General features: G+C 43.4%; 2 protein-coding genes across 2 annotated transcripts in view; both read right to left on the reverse strand.

Annotated features, from left to right (window-relative positions):
• LOC307127021 (uncharacterized protein) overlaps positions 1–19,139 on the reverse strand; it is a 369,345-nt gene that overhangs the window by 296,536 nt on the left and 53,670 nt on the right. The gene's annotated exons all lie outside the window — the stretch shown is intronic.
• LOC307126672 (uncharacterized protein) lies at positions 15,163–17,414 on the reverse strand. The gene is made up of 2 exons (XM_079817314.1): positions 16,212–17,414; positions 15,163–16,013 (listed from the first exon to the last, which is right to left on the reverse strand). The coding sequence occupies exons 1-2, from the start codon at positions 17,287–17,289 to the stop codon at positions 15,208–15,210; spliced, it is 1,884 nt and encodes a 627-aa protein (XP_079673440.1). The 5' UTR covers positions 17,290–17,414; the 3' UTR covers positions 15,163–15,207.

A 19,139-nucleotide genomic window follows, 5' to 3' on the forward strand; every position in this document is an offset into this window, starting at 1 on the left:
TCGAGGGTGCAGTTAATAACCGGTAAACTTTGTATCTGCAAAACATCTCCGATGAACTGCGTGCAAGCTCTTCCTTTCGTTACCCGGAGACTATAATACCCATCAAAATACGAGTCCTCCTTCGTAGGACAGATAATGTAGACCGTAAACATATCTAAAATGAAATTAATTTACATATAAGCAGTTTAATATGGAGAGGCACTGAAATGTAGACCTTCGTGTTTTTGACCTATAGTGTTAAAGGGTTAGTTCACCCAAAAATGAAAATTCTGTCATTAATCACTTACCCTCATGTCGTTCGACACCCTTAAGACCTCCGTTCATCTTCGGAACAGAAATGAAGATATTTTAGTTGAAATCTGATGGCTCTGAAAGGCCTCCATTGGCACAACTCTCAAGACCCTTAAAAGGTACCAAAGACGTCGTTACAAAGTCCATCTCACTACAGTGGTTCTAAAATAACTTTATGAATCGGCGACAATAGTTTTTGTGCGCAAAAAACCCCTAAATAACGACTTACATAGTGATGACGATTTCAAAACACGGCCTCATGAAGCTTCGAAGCGTTATGAATCAGTGAGCCGAATGATGATTCGGATCGCGTGTCAAACCGCCAAACTGCTGAAATTTGGCGATTCAAACTGCTGAATCGACTCGCTGATTCATAACGCTTCGAAGCTTCATGAGGCCGTGTTTTGAAATCGTCATCACTATGTAAGTCGTTATTTAGGGGTTTTTTGCGCACAAAAACTATTGTCGCCGATTCATAAAGTTATTTTAGAACCACTGTAGTGAGATGGACTTTGTAACGACGTCTTTAGTGCCTTTTAAGGGTCTTGAGAGTGTAACGTGCCATTGTGCCAATGGAGGCCTTTCAGAGCCATCAGATTTCAACTAAAATATCTTCATTTCTGTTCCGAAGATGAACGGAGGTCTTACGGGTGTCGAACGACATGAGGGTAAGTAATTAATGACAGAATTTTCATTTTTGGGTGAACTAACCCTTTAACGTTACATGACGTGAGAACAGTTAGTTATTTCGGTTTGTATGTTAGCAGGGATTTTAATCGTAACTTAACGAGAGTATGACAAACAGAAAATCCTCTCAGGATACCTGGAATCAGTGTTACAGTACCTCAGGCACTATGTTTTAGCATTTGTGTAGCATAAACACCATCAAAACGATGAGAGCTTCAGATTTTCCAATGCATCTCTATGGCGCTGACACCTAAAGATGTCCGAGTTCCGGTCCCAGTGCAACTGATACTCAACTGCTATTGGCTCATCTGCGTTCGAGGGGAGGGGCTTAGCGATAGGTCAATTAACGATGTCCTTAGTACCTTTCTGGGCCTTGAATGTAGTAGTTCGTAGTTGGGTCAGAAAGCTCTCTGCTTTCATCAAAAATATCTTAATTTGTGTCCTGAAGAAGAACGAAGGAAAAACACTAAAACTAAATAAACACTGAAACTGGCTTCAATGAAACAGGCCTCAGATCAGTAAATCAACTTCTAACAACAGTTATAAGTAAACATTTTTTTCTTTAGGGGGAGGCATCAAATCAACGGAAGAGGGTTGCAGTACTGCAGGGGCTGCCATGGTTCATGCCTGAAAATCCATCACAATTCATAAAGATCTGTGAGGTATGTGGAAAGTAAGGAGGCACGCTGGAGGCAGTTGAGTAGTTGAAGTTAATGTATTATTTCTAAGTATGTGGATGGAGAATGTGTGAAAAATATATGATTCGTTGACTTATGGTAATTAAGATTTGGTGTACTAATGTTGTGTTTAAGTCTTTGAATGTGAAAGCACATTTTGAAGTTTGTCATTTTTTAATACAGCACACAGATTCTTAGGAACATGATCAGGGGCATGACTCTTGGAATCATCACAGTGGTGGAAGATAGTGGTGATGCCATTCCCTGCAACCCCAGTGATGTGGCCCCTTGTCATTGAGGAAGCAGTTGTTCTGAGAGGACTTGGTGACGTACCAAATGCGTATCTGAATATGATGGGATTGCTTTATGCTCTCAACATAAAATATCCCAAAAACCTACCCAAATGTTTTTCATACCTTTCTGGACACAGACTGTAGAGTGCATATGTCACAGGTCGGGGGGGGTCAAACCAGTCTACACCCACCCCTAAAACCCAGTACCACCTCGAGGAGTGTGCCAGAGATCAGATAGACAAGGAATCAGAGTAAAACAAGTTTTATTTTTTTTTTAAAGTTTTATATAAAAAGTCTCAATGGGGCCTCTAGGTCCACCCACCGATGCGGGGGCCGAACCACTGACCAGAGGAGGGGAGGGGAAGTCGGTCACCTGTCCGAAACACAGGTGAGTGTCCTGGTAAGTAGAACGGTATAGGACAATTGAGCAAAACAGAGTCTTTAGTTGAAGGGGGGCCTTCCTTTGGATGGACAGGTGAGTCTCCTGGTAAGTGAAACTTGTTAGAACATTTGGACCGAACAGAGTCTTTAGTCGAAGGGGGGGCCTTCCTTTGGATGGACAGGTGAGTCTCCTGGTAAGTGGAACTTGTTAGAACATTTGGACCGAACAGAGTCTTTAGTCGAAGGGGGGGCCTTCCTTTGGATGGACAGGTGAGTCTCCTGGTAAGTAGAACTTGTTAGAACATTGGACCGAACAGAGTCTTTAGACGAAGGGGGCCTTCCTTTGGATGGACAGGGGAGTCTCCTGGTAAGTGGAACTTGTTAGAACATTTGAACAGAACAGAGATTTAAATCGGGAAGGGACTTCTTTTGGACGGACAGGTGAGTCTCCTGGTAAGTATAATTTGTTAGAACATCGAGCAGAGCGGAGTCACTTTATCCATGCATGCACGTGTTTCTTCAGTACAAGCCAAAGGCTTACCACTAGGGTATACTTCTGCAGGGCAGGCAGGGGTAGGCTCACTAAGTGTCTCCCTTCCAGGCGGAAGAATGTTGGCTGACGCGTGCTCCGGTCAGCAGATGAGGAAAGTTCACAGAGTGTCTCACTCTATGCGGACATCACATGGGTGGCCGTTGGCGGAGGGATGCTCTGTTAACAACAGGATAGGTTATTCAACTACACACGTATTTCCCCATAGGGCAAGAGAACAGGCTTACGGCTGGGTGTGCTTCTATCAAGCAGGCAGAGGTAGGTTCACTGGGTGGCGCACTTTAGGCGGACATCACATGGCAGGCCATTGGCGGAGGAATGCTCTGCTAACAACAGGATAGATTATTCAACTACACACATTTCCCCTGGGGACAAGAGAACAGGCTTACGGCTGGGTGTGTTTCTATCCAACAGGCAGAGGTTCAATGGGTGGCTCACCTTCTTTTGACTCGGGCAGTCATCACATAGATGAGCACTGATCGAGGGATTTCTTTACTGACAGACAGAGTACGTTATACAATGCATATCTTCTTTCCACATTTGCATAAAGGGGGTATTCACATTCAACACCTGAAATCCTTCTTCAGTGACAACGGATAAGGATAGGAAAAATAGGGAGTGCAACGGCAGTCAATTTAATCCCCACACACTGCAACCTCACTTCAATGCAATACTGTGCAACACATCAATTCAGGCACTGCATATCCACTCTCACTCAGTGCAACAAGGCCAGCACTCACCCGTTGGTCAATCCCTCCACTGTCGTACTGAATCCGTTTCTTCAGATGTTGGATGGGATAAGATACCTTTTTACTGAAGCGTGGAGGACACTCCCTTAACACTCGATCACACTCATAAGAAGAGAATATAGTTCAATGATGACTTGGTTCAAACGCTCTCTCAGGTGACAATGACACTCGTGATCAGTACACTTCACAACTTCATATTCAGTTCAGTGCAGGTGCATACATTCAATGAAATCCGATACTCATACTACTTATCTCCGTTCTGATGTTGATGGCGTTTCTCCAGTCTGTACTCAACTCTGTAACTCCTTTCAACCGTATCCATGCAAATGCCACTTCACCCTTTGTACAGCCGCGCCTTTGCGCACCCTCCAGAAACCTCCGTGAACCAACACACCCAATGAAGAAAGGACTTCTCTCGGGGAAGGAAGAACGCTGAACTGTCTCTCTACTTCCTTTTTATACTCTCCTCTGTCATCTCTCACACCTGCTCATCATCCGCCATTAGCCACCATTTTGTAGGGGCACACGTCCAACCGGAACCGGCCTGGTGTTACACCAACAACGTTCCGGGGGGGGAACAACTTCTAACGGGACTTAGTTCCGCCTCACTTCGTCACCTTGTGACACATACACTTTCAATGGAAGGACAGAAAGCTCTCGGACTAAATCTAAAATATCTTAAACTGTGTTCCGGAGATGAACTAGGTCTTACGAGTTTGAAACGACATTAGGGTGAGTCATTAATGACAGAATTTTCATTTTTGGGTTAAAGCTACACTGTGTGATATTTTCCCCCATCTAGTGGTGAAAAGGTATATGACCATCCAGTGAATTTTCGTTTCTGTTCCTCTCAATTCCGATTTCGTTTCAACTCCTACGGTGGCCGATTTAGTCCAAGATTAACATGGCTTCCAGTTCTACCTCGTCCACATTCGACACGGTGCCTGTGGGATATTCAGTGCGCAGTGGGACCGTTGGAACTCAACTGACCTAATTATTCGGCTAGAAAGAACTGCAGCTAATCCAGAGTGAACTTTGATGATAGTAATGTTTATTCAGTCATCCAATTGCAAGGCATAAGCAGGTTTGCGTGGATATGTACATAAATGTGGTTTCTGTGAGAGAACAAATAAGGATGGTAAATATACATACACCGTTAAGAACTGTATAACTATACTTATAAGTAACATTTGTATAATGTAACCGTAAACCAGAGCTTATTGTACCATATATAGGCACTAAATGCAGCTGCATTAAAAGGAGCAGAGCTGCCGCTGCTAACAAGCGGTGTCCAGTTACAAAAGTGTGTGCGCCGCTTTAACGTTAGCACTGCAGTGCGCTCTGTATAACAATTGTTAATATGCCGATCAGACCTGATACATATTTCCATCAACATACATTACAAGCATTTTCTATAAACAAATAAACATTGTTGATAACAAAATAACTGAATGATTATTCAAATAGGTGAGCATTACGCTATTGTATGTTGACACAAAAATACTTCTGAGGTGACATCAACTGAATGACGCGATGACACACTCTGAAACACATCTACAATGACAATAACTATTATTACTTACGGAGTTATTAACGCACAGAAATACCAGACCAAAAAAAACAGACTTTTGAGGAATAAACAAGCAAGGAAAACTCCGTATAACTCTGTTACTGGACGCTGCTGAGATGAAAACGCGAAAGGCGAGGCTTGAATTTACGGGTATGTCCCTCTTTGGCTAATGTACTTTCAAGATGGAGGGGCAACATGGCGACCACCGTTAGATCCCATTACCTTATGTATTTTCAATGGCATATTATAAACTTACGAGAATACTTTATTACTTGAAAGAAGTAAATATACATTAATGAGCACATATATTTTTGAAAGAACTAAGTGTTTTTAGCTAAGAATAGACTAAAAAAGTTACACAGTGTAGCTTTAACTAATCCTTTAAGCCAGTTTTTGGATGACACAAGGGTGAATAATGGTATTTGAATTTTTGTGTGAACTGACACTTAATGTTTTTTTTCACATGAATAACCTACGCTTTCCATGCATTCAAATAAATGTTCACCTTTAAAACGCAATTGCAATATTATTGAATTTTATTTGACAGATTCATTATTTGTTTTATTTGAGAAAAAAAATGTCTGTAATTTATTTCTCTCATTTCTATATTCTAGTTTTTAGTTCCCTTTCGAGAGTACTCTCGTATTGCGACCCAAATAAAGTGTGCGTCACCATTCAGTGCACGCCGCCTCTCACAGTGCCACTAGCACAGTGCAACCGGGCTAACAGGTCCCTGTTACTCAGTGACCCGCCCCACAAATTAATTCAACCCCTGGCTTCGATAACAAGGTTACTCGCTACAGTTCGCTCGCAGACCACCGTGCTTTGCACTGTGGTAGAGACAGCGGTGAGAAGCCACATGAGTCCGTGCTTCGAACCGAAATATCAAAACTGTTAAATAAAGGGAGCGGTGGAAACCGTGCACCCCTCACAGAGCGAGTCAGGCTTTTACAGTCGCTACTTCCTTGTGCCAAAAGAGGGTGGTGGTCTCAGGCCATTCTAGATCTCAGACATCTGAACAAGGCCCTTATGAAGCGCCCGTTCAAAATGTTGAAAATAAAACAAATCCTTGCGCGCATTCGCCCGGGAGATTGGTTTTTCACTGTGGATCTAGAAGATGCCTTTTTCCACATACAAATTGCCCCCCATCGCAGGCCATTCTTGAGATTCGCCTTCGAGGGTAAAGTTTACCAAAACAGGGTGTTACCCTTTGGTCTATCTCTGGCTCCCCGCACGTTTACAAAGTGCATGGAAGCGGCGCTAACCCTGCTGAGGCTTCGGGGAATGAGATTTCTCAACTATCTCGACGACTGGCTCATAATAGCTCAGTCAGAGATACAGTTATTGAACCACAGATCTTGGCTTTTCAACCATCTAAAATGCTTGGGCCTCAGATTCAACGTGGCAAAGAGTTCATTGTCTCCCACACAGAACGTTTAGTTTCTGGGAACAGTGTTAGACTCACTACAGATGAACACGCAACTGACGTCACAGCGCGCGCTCTCTGTTCAGAACCGAGCGGTTTCCCTCAGGTCCGGTGCATACACTCTTCTCAAACACTTTCAGAGGATGCTGGGTCTCATGGCCTCGGCGGCGCCAGTTCTCAGACTAGGTCTGTTACACATGCGCCCCCTACAGCGCTGGCTGAATCGCCGCGTTCCAGCTCACGCATGGCTCTCGGGCCGATTACAAACCACAGCTGTGTGTTGGCTCTGGCTCCTTGGAAAGATTCCGTCTGGTATCAGACGGGCGTGAGTTTGGGCACTGTTACGAAGTGGAAAGTTATCTCGACAGATGCATCCAACCTAGGTTGGGGAGCCCTTCACGAGGGCAGGCCAGTCTCCGGTGTCTGGTCAGACTCGGAAAAGAGCCTTCACATAAACTGTCTAGAGATGAAAGCGGTCACGCTATCGCTAAGAGCTTTTCTTCCGTACATAAAGCACCACCATGTCCTGATCCGAACGGACAGCAGGTCAGTGGTAGCCTATATATATCGCCAGGGCGGTCTAAGATCTATTGGTCTACACACAATGGCGGAAAAAGTCCTAATATGGGCAGAGCACAACCTGAGCTCGCTGAGGGCGACTCACGTGCCAGGCATTCTGAATTTGGGTCCAGACATGCTGTCCAGGGGCAAAGTGTCCCCAGCAGAGTGGTCTCTTCACCCACAAACGATTCAGACAATTTGGGGCATGTTTGGAAAGGCAAAAGTGGATCTTTTCGCCTCACAAGACAATGCTCAATGCCTAATATAATTCTCCAAGCACAAGGATGCGTTGGCCCATGAATGGCCCAAACTCCCTCTTTATGCTTTTCCCCCAATCTCAATGTTACCTCAGGTCATAGAGAGGATCAGGGAGAGCAAGTGCGCTGTGCTTTTGATAGCCCCGCTGTGGAGAAATCAGCTTTGGTTCTCACTGCTAAGTTGGATGTCAGATACAGCCCTGTGGCCAATACCGCTGAGGAGAGACCTCCTCATGCAGGCGAAACGACAGATCTGGCATCCCCGTCCCGATCTATGGGCGCTTCATGTCTGGCCCATCAACGGGTACATGAGAACCTCTCTGAAAATGTATTAAACACTATTTCTGAAGTTAGAGCCCCCGCAACCAGGCGGCTCTATTCAGGCAAATGGTCAGTCTTTTCGGACTGGTGTAAAGCACGAAGCCTGACCCCACATAATTTTTGAAGTGTCAGAAGTGCTCACTTTTTTACAAGAGCTGCTGGACGCGGGTCGTTCCCCCTCCACGCTCAAGTTTATGTGGCTGCTATAGCATTGTGTCACATTCAAGTGAATGGACTGTCACTGGGAAAGAACGATCTTATCGTGCGCTTCCTCAAAGGGGCTAGAAGGCTTCACACCTCGCCCCCCTTCAGTCCCTATATGGGACCTGTCCACGGTCCTGGATGCTGTGAAAGGCTCAACATTCGACCCTCTGCATTCGGTGAGCTTAAAGCTCCTATCACTCAAGACCGCTTTTCTGGTAGCGATCGCATCAGTTAAGCGAGTGGGTGATCTACACGCGCTCTCAGTGAATTTGGGCCAAACGACTCTAAAGGTGTCCTCAAACCAAGACATGGATATGTACCTAAGTGCTTTCAACTCCGTTCAGAGCACAGGTCATTTCACTTTCAGCACTCTCATCATCGTTAGATGAGGAGGATGCTAATTTGCTCTGTCCTGTCAGAGCGCTGAGAATATGCATAGAGCGTTCCGCTGCTTTCAGACAAACTGAACAGCTCTTTGTGTGCTTTGGCGGCCGCACCCGCGGGTGCGTGGTTACAAAGCAGACCTTGTCACGATGGATAGTGGATGCTATCTCGCTGGCTTACGAGTCCAAATATCTCAACTGCCCTATAGGCATCAAAGTCCATTCTACTAGAGGCATGGCCTCGTCATGGGCTTGGTCTACTGGCATTTCTCTGTATGATATCTGTGTGGGGGCAGGCTGGGCCTCCCCGTCCACTTTTATCAGATTTTATAATTTGGATGTCCCTGCCTTACAGGCTGGGCTTCTCGCCGTATAATACATATTAACCCCTTATGGCCGATAGTCCGGTCTGGGTTAAGTATTTGTATAAGTCATGAGCACATTCCTTATAGGACTCGACTCTGTCGGGTCTATATATATATTTTATATACTACACGTATCTTTGCGTGTTATTCTCATTAAATGGCCCGACTCAGGTCTGGCTCATATTTGGGACTTCTATGAATATCATATTTACGGGCCCACTTAGGTCGGAGAGCCGTTAAGCGAGCACGGCGTTTTGCATTGGTTCCCCATAGCGTTTAGCAAACGCAATACGAGAGTACTCGAGTATAAACGCAATACAAGAGTACAAAAGTATTCGGTTACTTACGTAACCTCGGTTCCCTGAGAAGAGGGAACGAGTATTGCGTTTGCTTGCCGTGCTTCGCTTGCTCAGGGAGTCGCTTCAGTCGATTTAACCTGACGAACCTGGTGAGACAGGGTCTTATATACCCTTGGCTATGCAAATTCTGCTGCCCCTTGTGGCGGGAGTATAGAAGGACCTGATTGGTCCGTCCCGCCCAGCGGTCCCGCCATAGGTTCCTGCAGTAGCAGCGGCACAGCCAATCAGCACGCAGCTGCTTCCTGCTGAGAGCTGTGCAGCTGCACTGCGTTTTACATAGTATTTTTAGGATAAAAATTGCTTCAAAATCTCGAGGAAATGAAATTCCCCATAGCGTTTAGCAAACGCAATACTCGTTCCCTCTTCTCAGGGAACCGAGGTTACGTAAGTAACCGAAGCGTTTGTATTTAAAAATATTCAGAAAATTCGTTTTTCTCTTTCATTCTGTTTTTTTTAAATTCTAATCCTTTGAATATGTTAATGTTAATTTTTTTGTTTTAAATCTGTAGCACATCGAGATTTTGTTTAATGTAAAGTGCGTTACAAATAAAATGTATTTTTATTATTATTATTATGTTATCTACTTGTTGAGATGACATTTTCCGGTGAAAATTCTTATATTGGTCATACTCTCAAAAAGTAGAATCTGTGATTCCGAATGACATTATCCACACCGGTGCAGTGACTGACAGCCGCACATTCTCCCCATAACATTGGATTAATCCGCGCTGTGTCGTGGCACAATTCACGTAAAGTTGATAATTCCGTCAATAACTGCAATTGTAGATTTCGAACAGAGATGGCGACAAAGAGGAAAAACTACGGACTGCAGCTTTAAGGGGTTCGCTGAAATGGCGCGACCATTACACCGCCTCAGGGAGGAAGGTCGAAAATTTAAGTGGGACGATGAGTGTCAACAGGCGTTTTTAAAGGTCCTGTTCTTCGTGATCCCATTTTTCAAACTTTAGTTAGTGTGTAATGTTGCTGTTAAAGCATATATAATACCTGTAAAATTATAAAGCTCAAAGTTCAATGCCAAGCGAGATATTTTATTTAACAGAAGTTCCCTTTCAAAGCCTACAGCGAACGGCTGGTTGGGACTACAACTCTGTACATCCTGCTTTAATTACGTCAGTAGAACAGTTTGTCGACTAACCTCCGCCCACAAGAGTACGCGAAAAAGGGGGCGTGGTCTTGTTGCTCCCGCGTGGAGTAGAGGAAGTGTTGCGTTCGGTTGCGTTTGTAGAGTTTGTTTGTCGCCATGTCGTCGAGACGCTGTTATTTTCATCCCGGAGTCAAGTCACCTTTGTTTGGCTTTCCCAGGGACGCTGTCCTTAGAGATCATTGAGCGCATGCATCCCCGTTATGGTAAGAGGCGTGACCTTTCCGGTAACGTGCGCTCTTGCGTGCGCTCTTGCGTGCGCTAAGCTGCTGTCGAATCACAACACGGGAACCGCTGGCACAATCAGAACTCGTTACGTATTTCTGAAGGAGGGACTTCATAGAACAGGGAAATCTTTCAAGCCGTTTTGAGGACAGTGAAAACAGCAGTATACAGATAAGTAAATTGTGTGAAAAATACTGTGTTTTTTTACACGCGAAACATGAACACATGTTATATTGCACACTGTAAACACAATCAAAGCTTAAAAAATCACGAAAAACGGGACCTTTAAAGCTCAAAACAGCCCTTGTGACCACTCCAGTTCTAGCGTATCCCGACCCACATAAGACATTCATCCTAGACACTGATGCAAGTGATGTGGGGATGGGTGCAGTTCTGTCACTAGAGATGGATGGCTTAGAGCAGGTTGTGGCGTAAGCTAGCCAAGCTTTAACGAAAAAGCTTTGAGTTAAGCACATGCACCCTAACCATGAAAAGCCACGATCATTGGAGCTCCGAAATTATGATTCACCATGGCAACAGCACCCAACAAAAAGACGTTTGTATACTTCCGGGTCAATATGTAAGTTTAATTCTTAATTAGTTTAATTAAGTTTAATTTTCATGGTATTCAAAAGGCTAAAAAAGAATGTGGCAGCCGCTAAAAATGTCTCAAAAGTTTGCGTTTTCAGGCACCCAAAACGCTATAATTCATTGTATAATAGACCTAAAATGGGGCAATAATATTATTACAAATATTAATTAAATATTAAAAAATAAATTGGAAATGTTAAATTCTCTGATTTGTCACATCATGTTCTATCGGTGCAACCCGGCACGGGGGTTTATCGCGCAAATATTTCACACATATAGTGTGAGCAGTCAAGACGCAGCTTGACAATCGTATAGTGTGAACACATAAATTGTGAGCTTTGGCTTTACATCGCATGTGATCTACTCATAGAGTATGAGTTGAGAACCTTACTGAAATAGTACAGAAATCACACAGTGTATGCCCAGGCTTAACCAAGTGTTTTGCGTCTTGTCCAGGCCATCGAGGATGCAGAAAATGAAACTGCAAACACTTTCATGGGGATTTACATAATCCGAAGAGATTCTACAGGAACAGAAGAAATAGGAGTTGTGATCGAGGGCATTGAGAAACCTAGACTGCATGATCTTTGTGTTCATCATACTACAGTTAAAGCTACACTGTGTAACTTTTTTAGTTTATTCTTAGCTAAAAACACTTAGTTCTTTCAAAAATATATGTGCTCATTAATGTATATTTACTTCTTTCAAGTAATAAAGTATTCTCATAAGTTTATAATATGCCATTGAAAATACATACGGGTGAGGGGTTCGAATGCCGGTCGCCATGTTGCCCCTCCATCTTGAAAGTACATTAGCCAAAGATGGACATACCCGTAAATTCAAGCTTCGCCTTTCGCGTTTTAACACTCGATGGCGCCGTGTCGAATGTGGACGAGGTCGAACTGGAAGCCATGTTAATCTTGGACTAATCGGCCACCGTAGGAGATAAAACGAAATCGGAATTGAGAGGAACAGAAACTAATATTCACTGGATGGTCATATACCTTTTCACCGCTAGATGGGGAAAAATAACACACAGTGTAGCTTTAACCAACAATTGGAGTCAATTCAGTCTTGTTCTGGTTTTGGCTGTAGGGCTGAAAATGTACCAGTTGACAATTGTGAATATCCAGTTAACACTGAAGATGAACTGTGAATCATCTTACCCTGAGGAGTTAGATTCCTTACAAGTCTGATGACAGTAACTTTGGTGAAGAAGAGGAAGCTCATCTGGGAAGTAGATTGGCAACCTGGGCATTGGAAGAAAATATATCAGTGCATTGAATAATTTATTGAAAATTCTAAAGTACCATAATCCATCAATCCAGCTGATGCACGAACAATACTTGGAACTTCACGGTCAGAGTCAGTGGTCCAGGAAAAGGCTGGTGGGACATACCATTACTCCTTAAGTCAATGAAGACCACTTTGGAGGCAAATAAGTTCAGCTTGGCTAGTGGTGTATGCTTAGAATTTCAAGCAAATGTGGATGGGTTGCCAGTTTTGAAAAGTTTGTCCATCCAGTTCTGGCCCATTCTTGGAATCATCAAGAACCACCCCCAGGATCAGCCATTTGTGATCGGGCTTTTCTGTGCCAAACCATCACTCATTGATGACCTGGAAGATTTTGTGGCTGGAGTTGTTACATTGGAGGACGGATTTATATTTCAAGGAATTACCATGTGGCTCCAACTGTGCTCAATGCTCTGTGATGCTCCAGCCACAGCTTTTGTGAAGAATATTAAAGGACACACAAGCTACTCAGGGTCTGAGAAATGTATCCAGGAGGGGGAATATGTGAACTTTATAGTGATATTCCCTCAAACTGATGCCCGCCTCTGCACTGACAAAGACTTAAAAGAAAGGGCTGATGAAGGGCATCATCTCGGATCTTCACCTCTGATTGCCACATCTTTGGCGATGGTCAGTGGGTTTCCATTAGACTACATGCATCTTATATACCTGGGTGTCATAAGGCGACTCTTGTACCTGTGGCTCAAGGGTCCACTGGTTTGCAAGCTCTCAGGTTTACAGGTGAAGATTCTCTCTGAGAAGCTCTTGAAGATCAGAAAAAGTGTGCCAGTGGAGTTTGCACAAAGGCCAAGACCTTTGAACGAGGTAGACTGATGGAAAGCCTCTGAAGTCTGCCAGTTCCTGCTTTATACTGGTCCTGCACTCCTTAAAGACTTCCTGCATACTGCAGTATACCAGCACTTTTTACTTTTGTTTGTTTGGAGTGTTCATACTGTCAAACAAAGCACTGCTTGAGGAGTACACTGACTATGCAAATGATGTGCTTGTGTTATTTTTTCAGCACTAAGTAAAGCTGTATGGTGACATACCTTTCCTACAATGTGCACAACCTTGTGCACCTTGCACAATATATCAAGGTGCGTGGGAACCTGGATTCCTTCAGTGCCTTCAAATTTGAAAATTTAAAATGCAAAAACTAAAGAGGCTTGTCAGGAACCTAGAATCTCCCTGCTGCCAGGTTGTGAAGAATCTAGCGGAGAGAGTGTCTGTACAAATGCAGAGAGTAGAAAGTTTAGGCGTAAGGTGAGAACACACATCTGGACCTCTACCACCATTGTTTCACTGTGCATAACATTACACCCAATATAACACAGAGCTCTTCACCCTTAAACTTGACCAACCCATCAAAAAGCCACTGATCTTGGGCCAGGTAGCTTGAGACTCCTGTACCAGTAGGTCTACAGCTGACTGTATTCCTTCTGGTGCGCAACATTTTTGACTATTTTCTCACTATATGGCCTATACATTTTGTTATCTATCCATAGCCTGGCCTTACGCTGGCTCACTCAAATAAAGAACATCCAATTATTTACCATTTGCTATCAGTGTTTTCCCCATGATTCTCTATAGGCTACTGTGATCATGATATTCCTATGCGTCTGCATTCACGCAACACTGTCACTTGGTTGCAAAAAGTAGCTTTGTGGTTGAAGCATGACTTGGGCAAGGCGGAGGGAGGGAGGGAGGGGCGCGTTTGACAGCTTGTTGAAGGGTCACTGTATGGTGCTGTTTATAGGCATAATGGAGGTATAGTTTTGTCTTAACCTTTTTAAATGTTATAATGACAAGTGAGTATGTTATCATAAAGAAGTAAGTAAACACGGATTTGTAAAGGTGCGTAATTTGCAATATGTGTGTTTAACCTCCAAAAGCCAACGTTTTTATTGTCTTAATTATTTTGTATTAGGTGAATATGTATCGAATAGTACTATTTGAGAAGGAAAGCAAAACTGGCCTGGTGGCAAAGGAGTGGTTTTTCAGATGTCCCTAACCCCTAGGGACAAGTTCCAGATTCTCAGAAGTGGCCAAAAAAAGGATGTCCCCGAACCATAAAAGTGCTGGTCACGTGTGCTCTATGAATCAGGTAAGAAATGTGCAATCGTGTACTTCACCTTCTGTTGTTTCTTTGTTATTTACATGTTGTTCTGATATTGTCAACTACTATCACTACATCTAATTAGATTATGTTACAGTTGAATAGTTAACATGCTAAATGTTGCTTATAGATTCAATTGACAAAATAAAAAAGTGTGAAGGTCATGTGTGACATTAGACCTAAACTCAGACAAAGAAAAAGAGGTTAAAACTGTAGTACAACAAAAACAACAACAACAACAACAACAACAACGAAGGAAGTAAGAACATATTCCAAAATGACTCACCAATGATCACCATCACCCTCATCAACATCATCACTTCCATCAGAAGAAGATGACCTTCTGGCAACTTTACCAGAAACACCACCCAAACCCAAAACACCAAAAAGGTTTCATAGACTCTCTCCAAGACACATAAAAGCCCTCCTCCCTTACCAGTGGTCAGAAGACCAAAGAGCATAGATGCCATCAGAGCTGGTAAGCTTATTTTGATGTGTGTGTCAAAATAAATTTACATTTTACATTTACATTTAGTCATTTAGCAGACGCTTTTATCCAAAGCGACTTACAAATGAGAGCAATAGAAGCAACTAGAACGGTCAAGGGCTACAGTATGCAAGTGCTGTAACAAGTCTCAGTTAATCTAACACAGAACACACAATTTTTTTTTTTTTTTTTTTTTTTTTTTTTTTTTTTTTTAAATAAATTAGACAGACAGAAAATGAATCGAATGGAATGTTAAGTGCTATTCTTGATTGGTTAGGTGCTGCTGGAAAAGACGTGTCTTTAGCCGTTTTTTGAAAATGGCTACAGACTCGGCGGCTCGAATTGAGATAGGCAGGTTATTCCACCAGGTGGGGGCAGTCCAGGAAAAGGTCCGTGAGAGTGATTTCATGCCTCTTTGGTATGGCACTACAAGGCGTCGTTCACTGGCAGACCGTAAGCTCCTGGAGGGTGTGTAAGTCTGAACAAGCGAGTTTAGGTATATTGGTGCAGAGCCAGTGGTTGCTTTGAAGGCGAGCACCAGTGACTTGAATTTGATGCGAGCAGCTATTGGCAGCCAGTGGAGACTGATGAAGAGAGGCGTGACGTGCGCTCTCTTCGGCTCGTTAAAGACCACCCTTGCCGCTGCATTCTGGATCAGTTGCAAGGGTTTGATAGTGCATGCCGAAAGGCCCGCTAGAAGAGCATTACAATAGTCCAGTCTGGAGAGAACAAGAGCTTGGACCAGGAGTTGTGTGGCCTGCTCTGATAGGAAGGGTCTGATCCTCCTAATATTGTATAACGCAAATCTGCAGGACCGGGATGTTGCAGTAATGTGGTCAGTGAATTTTAGCTGATCATCAATCACAACTCCAAGATTCCTGGCTGTCCTGGACGGAGTTATGGTTGATGATCCTAGCTGAATGGAGAGATTATGATGAAGTGCTGGGTTGGCTGAGACCACAAGCAGTTCTGTCTTTGGAAGGTTGAGTTGCAGGTGATGTTCCTTCATCCAGGCAGAAATGTCTGTTAGGCAGGCAGCGATACGACCACCAACCGTGGGATCATCTGGTTGAAATGAGAAGTAGAGTTGAGTGTCGTCAGCATAGCAATGATAGGAAAAGCCATGTTTCTGAATGACAGTTCCCAGTGATGACATGTAGATGGAGAAGAGAAGTGGTCCAAGCACTGAGCCCTGGGGAACTCCAGTGGCTAGATGATGTGACTTAGACACTTCACCTCTCCATGACACTCTGAAGGACCTACCTGAGAGGTAAGACTTGAGCCACTGGAGAGCAGTTCCTGAGATGCCCATCTCCATGAGAGTTGACAGGAGTATCTGGTGGTTAACTGTGTCAAAAGCAGCAGACAAATCCAGTAAGATAAGTACTGTGGATTTGGAAGCCGCTCTTGCCTGTCTCAGTGCTTCAGTAACCGAGAGCAGGGCAGTCTCAGTTGAGTGGCCACTTTTGAAGCCAGATTGGTTGATATCCAGGAGGTTGTTCTGTTCAAGAAACGTAGAGAGCTGGTTAAAAACAACTCGCTCGAGTGTCTTTGCAATGAAAGGCAGAAGGGATACCGGTCTGTAGTTTTCTAAAAGTGCTGGGTTCAGAGAGGGTTTCTTAAGCAGTGGGGTTACCCGAGCCTGCTTAAATGCTGTGGGGAAAGTCCCGGTGTGAAGAGAGGTGTTGACAATGTGAGTGAGTGCAGGAGTAACAGAAGAAGAGATGGCCTGAAGGAGGTGAGTGGGGATAGGGTCAAGTGGACAGGTAGTGGGGTGGTTGGAAAGGATGAGTTTGGAGATGTCAGCTTCAGAGAGCAGAGAAAAAGAGGGGAGCGTATGTGTGATGGTTGTTGAGATGTGCGTGTCGGTTTGTGGTGCGGAGAATTGGCTGCTGATGGAGGAGATTTTATTTGTGAAAAATGATGCAAAGTCGCCAGCTGTAAGAGTTGATGAAGGAGGGGGGGGAGGAGGACAAAGGAGTGAAGAGAATGTTCTGAAAAGTGCACGAGAGTCAGAGCAGTTGTTGATTTTGTTGTGGTAGTATGTAGATTTAGCAGTGGAGACATTAGCAGAGAAAGAAGCAAGGAGAGACTGATACAGGGTCAGGTCAGTAGTGTTTTTAGTTTTTCGCCACTTCCTCTCTGCCGCCCGGAGCCCAGAACGATGTTCGCGGAGAACATCAGACAGCCAGGGGGCAGAGGGAGTGGTGCGGGCTGGCCTGGTTGAAACGGGACAGAGGTTGTCCAAGCAAGATGTTAGAGTGGAGCAAAGAGTGTCAGTAGCACTGTTAGTGTCCAGTGCTGAGAACTGAGCAGGTGGAGGGAGTGAGGATGAAACCATAGTGGATAGACGGGAGGGAGAGAGTGAGCGTAGATTACGCCGAAAGGTGATCTGGGGAGGAGTGTGTGTTGTGTCAGGAGTCAGTAGGAGGTTAAGAGTGATGAGAAAGTGATCAGAGGTGTGCAATGGAGTAACTAAAGGGTCGTCGGTGGAGCAGTAGCGCGTGTAGATAAGGTCCAGATGATTACCTGATTTGTGAGTAGCTGCAGTAGATACTCGCTTAAGGTCAAATGAGGTCAGAAGAGTGGTGAAGTCTGCAGCCTGTGGTTTATCAAGGTGAATGTTGAAGTCACCGAGCAGTACCAGAGGAGTGCCATCCTCGGGAAAGTGAGAGAGTAACATATCCAACTCCTCCAAGAAGTTCCCCAGTTGACCTGGAGGGCGATAAATAACTACAACATGGATTTTAGCAGGGTGAGTGATCGTGATTGAGTGTGATTCAAATGAGCAGAAAATAAATAAATCGCATCAAAGTCACATCTAAGACTCAGCATCGCTAGACATTTTATATTGATACATAAAAACAGATAAAACACCCAATTAATTTTAGAATCATTATGAAGTTGGAAGAATGACGGGATCAATTATGAATCGGAATCATGGTGAGATGAAGGGTTAAAAATAGGGAGACTGTTGGCAGGTATGCATAGTGCATATATGATCTGAAAAATTCAAAAAAGACTTGTGGTGACAGACATGCTAGATTTATCTTTTTTATAATATTTGTATTTCATAATAGTGATTTCACAGGCCCAACCAGTATCCTCCATAGCCCTGTTTCACCCTGGAACCCAGCAATATGGACTCTTCTCAAAGTAAGGATACATGACAGTGAAGATATGACATGTGAAAAAAACACTGACTCAAGCATTTCTGATTAGATTTGTGAGACATGTGTGACTAACATCATAAATTATTTGTCGACAAGACATCAAATTTTAGACAAGAATTGGAGGCCAGACCAGAGACAGACGTCTTTCAGAAATTCTAGGCAGTAGGCCTTTGAATTTAACCTAATGTGTAGAGATAATAGGTTATTTAAGATTTTTTCAGTAATCACAAACATGAGGTAATGTTAATTTTTTTATTACCAAGTAACAACAGTTAGTTGTAAGCCAGACGAGGTGGAGGCACAGCACAGCATCCAACTCCATGACCCAATGAAGGGCTGGGCTTTCCTGAACGTAAAAACTATTTAATCCTATTATGTTTGGGTTTATGGAATCTGTTTTGTTAAAGCTTACTAAAAAGAAACATGGTGGAATTAACATACTGGTATTTGTTGACCTTGGCTCATTTGGGTGTAGTTTGTGGTGTGCAACCACTACACATTTATTTTACATAAAGTATGTGGTGTTTGGGTCCATTGGACCACCTAATACTAGCACTACTAGGGATGGGTATCGTTAAGGATTTAACGGTATTATTACTCTTACGGATACTGCTTGTTAATCCGTTACTTTGGATGAAACATTAAACCGAGGTCCAGACTCTCTGTGGTCATTAAAAATCCCAGGATGTCCTTCGATAAAGAGTAGTAACCCTTGAGTAAAACGTAAAACAGTTGAGAAAGACCCGTGTTCATGTATAGTATGTACAGGATCCTTGCATTATGTCTTAAAGTGACAGCAGCATAATATTTGTGTTTTTAATGTTAATCAAACAACAAATGACAAAGTAATCACTCACTGCTCTTGACTTAATAGCTTTTGTAACTTCAATAATGATTAAGCTTAAATTTACACAGTGAATACAATAATATGCAATGTTATTTTATATTTGATTACTTTATTCAATTACTGTACCTGAAAAGCACTGTTTATTTGATATGCATCTTTGCTCTATTGTAT

This window comes from Gobio gobio (assembly GCF_949357685.1).
Source record: "Gobio gobio genome assembly, chromosome: 5".
Taxonomy (NCBI): domain Eukaryota; kingdom Metazoa; phylum Chordata; class Actinopteri; order Cypriniformes; family Gobionidae; genus Gobio; species Gobio gobio.

Excerpts from the sequence above, each read along its gene's own strand:
- LOC307126672 (XM_079817314.1), bottom strand. The coding sequence starts at position 17,289 with ATGGTTTCATCCTCACTCCCTCCACCTGCTCAGTTCTCAGCACTGGAC. Across the intron at positions 16,014-16,211 it reads GCTCAAGTCTTACCTCTCAG|ATGATCCCACGGTTGGTGGT; the intron begins GTAGGTCCTTCA and ends CATTTCAACCAG.